We start from the raw sequence: 9776 nt of genomic DNA, 5'->3' as shown, positions 1-9776 counted from the left end.
TAAAATCAGTGGTGACAGGCTGTAGTCATCAAAAAAAACCAAACCCCACCCAACCCTGCAAAAGAACACAAAAAAAAAAAAACAAAAAACCAAACAACCTCCCCACACACTTTTGCATGTAACAAACCTTTCTTTTAATGCAGTGTTTTGCAGGGAATTAGTAAAATAGTCAACTTGTGTGCTTGCAAAGTGCAAATAGTAATGTTGTGTATGTACTCTCTGTTACTTTTAAAGGGAGATCGTATGTGGCATTTTGCTGTGTCTGTATTCCTGGTTGAACTTTATGGAAACAGCTTACTCCTGACTGCAGTCTATGGACTGGTTGTGGCGGGATCAGTTCTTCTCCTGGGAGCCATTATTGGAGACTGGGTGGACAAGAACTCCAGGCTCAAAGGTTAGATGCCTAGAGCAGGTTATTTACTTAAGGATGGATCAAATTAATGTAAAAAGATAAAGCTGTTAGAGTTAACTCCTCAAGTCAGATATGAGAACAGGGCTTCCTCAGTTTATTTTTTTTAAGACTGGTAATATTTCAAAGTGGTAATGATTATACAAAGGTAGTGTCAAAGACAGCAGAAAAACAGTTTTATGTCACTGTATGTCCACTACTCAGGCTAAACCTGTATGATACATAGAAACGCAAAAAGGCTGAAAGCACATAACTTTTAAGGACTGCAGACCAAGGTCTTTACAGTCTGATACTAACATACACTCATGTTATTTGTTGTCTTGTGTCTGGATGCAAACATCCTAAGTGTGAACATGCACTGCATTTGCACTATATGTATGCTCTAGTATGTTTTATAAGTAATATGGCATCAAGTTCCTTATACATGTGTTTATTTTCCAAGAGTTTACAAAATAGCATCATTTTTATGGTATGCTGAAGATGAATTGTAGAGACTCTTAAGGCTTGTTTTTACTACTTTTAAAATGGTGTCAGCACTTAAACAGGTACAGTTGGGTTTTTGGTTGAGAAGAACTACTTTGGCAGTAAACCATGAAGAGCTAAGAGTTGTTAAGAGCTACAGAGTTACATCGTACATTGATTTGTTTCTGTAAGATAATGGAAGATTTCAAAATGTAATATGAAGTATAGTTTTACCACTTACATTTTGGGAGGATAATAGGAAAATAAAAAGATTTAAAGAATTGGTGCATGTTCCTTAATTATAACCTGCTTAAACTTATAGTTAGCTCATTCTTATGTTCATAACTGTTGCTCTCTGTTTTGATTTAAAACAGTGGCCCAGACATCCTTGGTTGTCCAGAATGCATCTGTCATCCTGTGTGGTATTATCCTGATGATTGTCTTCTTGTTTAAGACACAGCTTTTGACCTTATACCATGGATGGCTTCTTGTGAGTGCTTGAACTTGTTAATAAGGAGTTAACTTACAAAGAAACTTTGGGGAGCATGGGAGGCAGATGAATTTTTATGTTTCTCTAGTCTGTTTAGACATTCCTGGGAGCTAAAACTGGCAAATGAAATTGAGCTAGTTGGGTAAACAGGTGATTGTTTTCTATCAGGAATTGTAAAGTAGGCTTGCTCTTGTTTTGTCTGAAGAATAATACTAAAATGTGTGGATTCAAATCTGAAAGTGTCTTTTCTGGTTGTACAGGGTAGGAGTGGAGCTCTCCCTTTGTTAATTTTTCTCACCTTGTAACTTTTCCCCCCATTTCTCTAGACGGTGTGCTATATCCTGGTTATCACAATAGCAAATATTGCCAATTTGGCCAGCACTGCCACAGCGATCACAATTCAGAGGGACTGGATTGTTGTGGTTGCAGGGGAAGACAGAAGCAAACTGGCAGGTGAAACATGTTGCCTTCTTAATACCTTAAATATCTCACTTTCCAAGCTTGATTTTTAGACTAGAGTCTTAGAGGTCAGCACATCTTTGAATTCCAGACATTATGAGAAAACAGCAGGTAAAAAGGGCAGCCTTTACTTTCCTCTTCCCTCTTCTGGACTATGCTTACTGAGATTAGAGATTACTGTTGTGATTACAATTGAGTTGGGCATCCCTAGACTTGGTTTGTCCCCCTTTTAGTCCTGCTGCAGCTTTGTGAGGAAAACTTTATTCTTGCTGAACAAATAAACATACACCACACTCTTAAATCAAATAACCAGTGTTTAATAGAAAAGCTATTTAACTTCCAGGCACTTAAAGCCAAGTGTTGCAACACTTTATTTTTAGGTCCCTGGAATGAAACAGAAAACTGTTGCGTAACTGGGCTCCTCGCATGGGGATCAAAGAAAGATACATGAGAATGAAGTCCAGAACAGTAAAGTAGGTGGATCAGGAAATTGCCAGTAGGAAATGCTGTGTGTGCAGATAGATTTGAAAACTTGGAATTCTCTAGCATTAGATGTCTGACTCCAAGTTGTGAACACTTCTTCAGTTGAAACTGAAAGCTCTGTATTCCTTTGACATCTGATACCTTTGGTATTAGACTACAGGCTTAATCTTCTTTTTTCCCCTAGTAAATGTTTTTTCCATCTTTTTCCCCCCTTTCTTGCACAGTGTCGTGGCGTTATTAGGAGAGAGAATGAGTTCCCATTCAAATTCTGCTGTAGCTTGGTGGTTATGACATGCCTTGGATGGGAAGATTGATTGGAATCCTCCCCAAGGGTACACTGAACCCAACTCTCCTTTGCTAGGGAGTACTCCTAGCTGCAGGGCCACTCACACCAAGAGTTGTGTGGTTGATCTTTGGCTATGCTGCTGCTCTGATTGTAACGGACAGTGTGGGAAGCGGGATTTCTTGTGATGAACTTGGGCAGGCTATAAGGGCTCTGAATCAACCCCATAAGGGGATTTAGGCCTTCCCAGATAGAGGAACTGATACTGAAGTGTAAACAAGGCACAGAGCAGCTTAACGTTGCCAAGACACTTACAGCTCACTGAAGTTTTAAGTCTGACACTTGTGGAGTTTAGATACCTTCAGTCCTAGACAGCTTTTCAGCTTCTGGACTCTAATTTTTTTTTTATTAAGCTGCCTAAATTGCCCATAAAGTTCAGTTTGCATGCCAGAGTCCTTGTAGGGATTTGAATCCCATATTGCAGACTTATTCTTGATGTTTATCTCCAATGAAGGAATCTTATTTCCCCATCTCATCCAGGAGAGGCTAGTTCTTAATTAGATGCGTTTAAAGCATTGTGCTCTCATTTCCCGGTAAACAAATTTGCCACTGTAGTCTTTCATTTTGATCTTGCAGTGCCTTTCTAGGTCATGCTTTTTGTAGAGCAGTATTACAGGTTAACTTTCTTTATGCGTGTGAATCACAAGTAGAAAAATATCATCTATCCGTAAAAGCCTTAAAGTTCTAATGGTTCTCATTAACCTTTCTTCTTGTGTTGAATCTCATTCAGCAAATCTCCCCAATCCCTGTACTACGTACTACTCGTGAGATGAGGTACAGACCACACGTGCAGAGAGCTGCTGCACGCGCAGCAGTCCTGCCTCTGTCCTGCTTCACAATCTCAGACAGCATTGTGTGACCACTTATATTCTGTACTGAAAAATCAGGCAAGAGGTTAATGTAAATTGTCGTGCAACTTAATTTAAAAACAAATAACCCACTGAACTAAGCATCTTAGTTCAACAGGTCTATCCAAAAGATCTTTTCCAGGCTGAATAGGGTTGTTGTGTGTTTAATCATAATGTAACTTGGAGGCTGTTGAAATTTTTTAACTTAAAAAATTAAATGCCAGCATTGACTTTGCAGCCAATACTGTTGTCCATCTTTGTACTGTTAACCTTTCCTGAAAGAGGAGCCTTAGTTAAGTAAGTTAGTGGAATAGGGAAATAAAAAATTGCCTTGGCTTCCCCTTCATTGTCCTTGATTAATTTTTCCATTCGCTCTTACTTTGTATCTTTCCTGAGTGCAAATATTAGCCTTCCTCAGCTCAGAAAACAAAGCTCAGTTCTTGGAATTTCTAAAGCCAAATATTATTCAAGTGTCTAACTTACTCATCTTAGTTAACCACTAGTCAAATAGTTAACATTGAATTGACTTTAAATAGAATAATCTAAACATTTCTTTGAATGGCAGGGAGTAATTCTCTACAGGTTCAGAAAAGCAGCTCTACACTGGTATACAGTTTCATTTGCTCTTCAAAAGCTCCAATTTCATGGTAGGACTCTTAAAATGGGTTTGAGATATACTTCTAAGCCTCCTGAAGCCCTGATGTGCAAAACCGTTGAGCATCTAGCAACTTTTAGAGGTAGAACAATGGCACCATTAACTGGAAACTTCTAGGAGCCCAGAGGGTGTAATGACACTAAAGTGGAAAAGTTTGGGCAGTGTGAGACATCCAGCAAGTGGAAGATGCATTGTGCTAAGAATAGGCTCCTTGTTTTGACCACAAACATCAAAGTGTGGAACAGAAGGGAGTGAGGACTTTTCTCAGTAAGCTCTGAGAACGGTTGATGGCAGTTGTAGGCAGTGTGACTTGATAAGGAAACTTAAAGTCATTTCAAAGGTCCGCTGCTATCATGGTGGGTACTGTGGTCACCAGTCACTAGAAGTAAATGCAGGAGATTAAGAAATTAATTATTGGGAGATAGTAGTTGCTAAAATTACACAGGAAACTTCCTGTACTATTGTACAGAAAAGAATCCTATTGTATGAGATTCCTATTAGTGTCTGGAGTTGTGTATGCTAGGTTTGAATGTTGCAGAGATAGGCTTAGGAGTCCATGATGCCTCTAGGATGTAAGGGTAATCTGATCTCGTGACTGAGTTTTACCTGCAGGATTATACTTCCACTGTAAAGCCAGCATGTTAAACCTGGAAGACCTCGTGCAGGCAAAACTTTCAGGAGTAGGGATTTGCCTTACAAACACCTTGGTTGCAGCAAACTTTAACATTGGAAAGCTCTAAAGGTGCCTCTGGTTAGCAGTCTAACTCCTGCTCCTGCTAGAACCTCTTATAGTCGGAGCAAGACTTCTTAGCTTGATATGTATACACGTGCAATCCTCAATTATGTTACTGAGTAATTCACTGTAAGTGTTCAGCAGTTCATATCGTCAAATCATTTCTCACAGATATGAATGCCACAATAAGAAGAATTGATCAGTTGACCAATATCTTGGCCCCAATGGCAGTTGGTCAGATAATGACATTTGGCTCCCCGATGATTGGCTGTGGATTCATTTCGGGCTGGAACCTGATGTCGATGTGTGTGGAATATCTGCTGCTCTGGAAGGTTTATCAGAAAACCCCTTCTCTGGCTCTCAAGTCTGCAAAAGTTGAAGAATCAGAACTGAAACAGCTGAATGTAAAGAAAGGTATTCAAAACACAAAAGTAACTGCTCAAATTCACGGTATATTCACTGTATCAGTCAAACTGAAGTGTTGACTTTTGCCTTCTACAGATAATGCTTTGAGGCTGTATAGCTTTCTACTCATAGCTTGGAGGTTTCAGGTTTTGCATGTAGGTACCAGAGACTCTTAAGTAACAATACTTTGTGCAGTGATTTGAGGAATCCTATACAATGCACACAAAGAATGAATTATCTCCTCTTAATTAATCCTTTAGAGTAAGTCTGCCCTATTATTTAGGGCTTATCACAAGGAATGCTTTTACTTATCTATAGCATAGCTAATAAACTGACAAAGTCCTTTGCTTTGTAGTGTCTACATGCAGAACAGCCTGTGTAGGGGAGGGGTTTTTTGTTTGTTTGTTTTTTTTTCCTTGCCAGCTCATCTCTACTTACACATAGTACCAACAGGCCTTCAGGAGGTTTTAGAATAGGTGGTAATGCTTCGGTAAGTTCCACATGCTGCAGGAAATGGTGGAGGAAAAGAAATCTACTTTGATCTTCTCATCTGCTTCCTTGGCCAAGCTGAACAACTGGGATTTGCAGTGTAGCTAGCTATGATGAAAAGTGACCTCAAAATTGAGATGAATTAAGATTACTTTAGATAGTCTTAATATCAGAAGTTAAAATGGTTTGAGAAGCAGACTTCTTGTTCCGGATACTGGAATACAAAACTTAAGCATTTTCCTATTTAAAGATAGCAGTATGTGAGTATTATTGAAAGTTCAAGCTATGGGATTGCAGCTATATCATGTTGTGGAATTTTTTTTTTAAAGAAATATTATAAAGAATTCCTGTTCATTGTGGTTTTGTTTTGTTTTTTAAAGCTAGCTAGCAATCTGTTCTTTGCTCAATATATAGTGAGATAAGAGGCTGCTACTAAAAGTGCTGAAGAGATAGACCTTCTTCCCAGCCAGCAGATCCATTGTGATAATAGCTGGTCCAGTAAGCTATTGGACTAGGCTGATGGCAGCCTAGGATAGAGGAGTGATATAAACAGCATAGAAGGCTCTATAGCTTTGGAACTGGCTCTTGAGTGGTCCTGAAGAATGAAGCATTTAGCAAATGTCAATACGTAGGAAACATCTCTTAATTTTTGCTATTGTAGTATTCTGATTTCAGAAGACGACTTGCATTTTTAGAAGTTGCAGAAATAGGTCATTTGTCTCACTTGCTGTATGTGGAGTTTGAAACAAACTTGATAGCGTGAAAACACAGCTCAGGCATCCAAACATTTGTGTAGTTTCTATCCATACTACTGATCTAAATACTGGTGTGGGTTTTCAGGGTGGTTTTTTTTGTGACTAGTGGAAGCGTCTTCCTCCTGTATTGGAGTGAAAATGGAATTGTAGAAAAGCATGGTATGAGATTTTTTTGAAGTCAGATTTTGAAAGCTTGACTTTGGTAGGCTTCAGCAAGCATCTCTGCCTTAGTTCTTCTACCATGACATGAGTTATTCACAGATTTAAGTATTCCATGCTTTCTATGGTTAGTGCATTTCAGCATGCAAAGCTATGTAAAAATGCCTACTAATATTAGCATTCATTAAACAAATAACTTCTTTATGGAAGTGCAGCATTTGGTGACAAGTCTATTGAAAAGAAGCAGGCTGTGCTTTTTCCTGCCACTGTTTAATTAAACAAGCAGGAGTTTAAATTGATGGGGATAAACTTTACTTGATCTTACTATACAGGTGGGATTTAAGGTCACTTTAAAATGTTTAAGTAATGGGAGGAAGGTTGATTGCAGAATTTAACTGATGCATTCTGCAGCAGTGACTTTACTAACTGCAAACGGTTGTCTTGCAGTTTACACCGCACTTTCCATGCAGGAACATATCTAACAGTTACATTTCTATTCACAGAGAGTGACATGAAACCTGCTGAAGGAGTGCAGTTAATTGTTGAGAAAGATGTAACTGGCTTTGAGCCCCAGCAGGAGAAGGAAGTCGGCTGCGGTGCCCGGATTGCCGAACCTTTCATCACGTTCCGTGATGGATGGGTTGCGTACTACAACCAGCCAGTGTTTCTTGCAGGCATGGGTCTTGCATTTCTGTATATGACTGTTCTGGGCTTTGATTGTATTACTACAGGCTATGCCTACACTCAGGGTTTGAGTGGCTCTGTGCTAAGCCTCCTGATGGGTGCCTCGGCAGTCACTGGAATCATGGGAACGGTAGCTTTCACTTGGCTTCGTCGCAAATGTGGCCTGATCCGCACCGGCCTTATTTCTGGAGTTGCTCAACTTGCTTGTCTGGTCTTATGTGCCATCTCTGTGTTCATGCCTGGAAGTCCTCTGGATTTGACTGTTTCCCCATTTGCTGACATCAGTGCCAGGCTGTTTGAAAGTGAACCATTACCTACTATAGCATCTCCAGAAGACAAGCCTGAAATGGTTTTTGCAACTGGAATGCCCAGCTTGTTAAACGGGTCTATTATTCCTGCTAACAGCGACCCAGAGATGAGTCCTGAGCCTGTGCCTTTAATCTCTGTTAGTCTCCTGTTTGCAGGAGTCATTGCTGCTAGAGTTGGTGAGTATTACGTCTCTATTAAAATCTGACCTATTGACTGCTTTTAATTCTAAAAATTACAGTGCCTGTCAATTAAACACAAATTTGAGTTTAGAATAGTAGGCTACAGTTGGCGTGTTACATCGCATTTCTAAGGCTAATTCATTACATTTCACATAAAAATGAAATGATCTTGCAATAGTATTGCCAGTGCAGAGACTGCAGTACTAATTTCTTGCATATCATGTATCACTAATAAAACAAAAGTTACGACATTGGGAGTGAATGTAACTTGTTTTTTGGAATGCTCACCTGTATTCACCTGTGAAGGAATGATCTTCCTTCACAACCAGATAAAACCATTTGTCAATAGGAAACACAACTAAATACATCTGCTATGAAAGCCTTCAAACTTAGAAGTTTAGTACATTAATCCTTTAATTAAACACATTGTTGAACCTATAAACTTGTGACCAGCAAGGGAGTTTAGAAGAGAAACTTTGATTTGGATGACAGCTTAATTTTTTGAGGAATTACTGATTAGTGCAGTATTAGTATCTGTCAATAGAAGATGCAGTCAAATACATAAATGAAACTAACAGTAACTCTCATCTGTAGAATATTTGTACTCTTAATTTATGCATCTTCTGCTGAACTTTGGAGGAATAAAATGCTTGATTTATGTGCATTAAGTTTGTTTGCAAGATAGACTTTTAAAACTGAATCGTTGATAGACTTCAACAGTATAGAAGCAAGTGTCAATGGAGACTTGTAAATTAAGTATTCTGCATAGTTTAAAATGTGTTTTCTTTTTGCAAATGTCCTATGCACAACTTAGCAGTTGTAGCTAGCATGAATACACTGTAAATAGCTGTAAAACAGCTATTTAAATAAGCAAAAGATGAGCAAAACGGTGTTAACTTGATAGACATGTTGAAGCAAAATGTGACAGGCAAGTTAATGTGTCAAGCTGTGTGTTATTTCAGGACATATTAGTAAAGGCGGGGTAAAGTGTTCTTGTCAGACTAGAATGGATTTCACACTAACAGTCAAGAGACTAGCTTGTTCCACGCATTTTTGGCAGAAGTGAGTGTTTGGAAGTACAAATTGAATTGTGGCCCTAATGAAAGCTTACCATGAGAAGCCCAGTTGTATGGATAACTGTTTGTTTGTTTGTTTTGTTTTTCCTCTCCATAGGCCTTTGGTCCTTTGATTTGACTGTCACACAGTTGCTCCAAGAAAACGTGGTAGAATCTGAAAGAGGCATCATAAACGGTGTCCAAAACTCCATGAACTATCTTCTTGATTTACTGCACTTCATCATGGTCATCTTGGCCCCAAATCCTGAAGCTTTTGGCTTATTGGTGCTTATTTCTGTGTCTTTTGTTGCAATGGGCCACATAATGTACTTCAGATTTGCCCAAAAAAGCCTGGGAAAACAACTTTTTGTTTGTTGCACTCCTGATCCCAAAACAGTCTCTGACAGTTCACCACCTGGTAATACATCTACTGTCTGAAAGGATCCACTTCTCTTACTAACTTGCTACACAAATATTATGGTTAGACACATATACTGCCTTTTGTGACCCTGTCTAAGGTGTTTCTGTAGAGTTGAATGCATAACTTAGCTGTTTGAGGAAGTTGTCCCAAGAGAGCCAAAATTCATTTACAGTGACCCTGTAAAAATGTTTCATGTTTGTCGGGGGGCAGCCTAGTTGGATCTTGACAGCTGGTGTTTCAAAGGATGCCCACAAGTTGTACATCTAGTATTTGATGTTGAATTTCTGTTGCTGACCCCCACAGTGGGATACAGTTTTGTGGTTATACATACTCAATTTGTTTGTGAATTCTGAACAATTCTTGTGCTCATTGAGCAAAACAAGAGGGTTTTTTTAGTTGCCTCAGAATAACTTGATATACAGCATTTGATTTTTTTTT

At 38.9% G+C, this 9776-nt stretch overlaps 1 protein-coding gene across 1 annotated transcript; it reads left to right on the top strand.

The window, feature by feature from the left end:
• Positions 1 to 239: 239 nt before the first annotated feature.
• Positions 240 to 9472, top strand: SLC40A1 (solute carrier family 40 (iron-regulated transporter), member 1). The gene is made up of 6 exons (XM_009890129.1): positions 240 to 394; positions 1246 to 1361; positions 1688 to 1814; positions 5054 to 5296; positions 7194 to 7859; positions 9036 to 9472. Exons 1-6 carry the CDS (start codon positions 244 to 246, stop codon positions 9353 to 9355), a joined length of 1623 nt encoding a protein of 540 aa, XP_009888431.1. The 5' UTR covers positions 240 to 243; the 3' UTR covers positions 9356 to 9472.
• Positions 9473 to 9776: the final 304 nt, after the last annotated feature.

The sequence above is a fragment of the Charadrius vociferus genome, unplaced genomic scaffold (genome assembly GCF_000708025.1).
Source record: "Charadrius vociferus isolate BGI_N301 unplaced genomic scaffold, ASM70802v2 scaffold147, whole genome shotgun sequence".
In the NCBI taxonomy this organism is placed as follows: domain Eukaryota; kingdom Metazoa; phylum Chordata; class Aves; order Charadriiformes; family Charadriidae; genus Charadrius; species Charadrius vociferus.
This window is presented reverse-complemented; position numbering and strand designations above follow the sequence as displayed.

Bases quoted from the DNA above. Each gene is read 5' to 3' on its own strand.
- SLC40A1 (XM_009890129.1), top strand. From the start codon at position 244: ATGTGGCATTTTGCTGTGTCTGTATTCCTGGTTGAACTTTATGGAAAC. The intron at 1,362-1,687 runs GTGAGTGCTTGA...CCATTTCTCTAG, and splicing joins TATACCATGGATGGCTTCTT to ACGGTGTGCTATATCCTGGT. The intron at 5,297-7,193 runs GTATTCAAAACA...TTCTATTCACAG, and splicing joins ACAGCTGAATGTAAAGAAAG to AGAGTGACATGAAACCTGCT.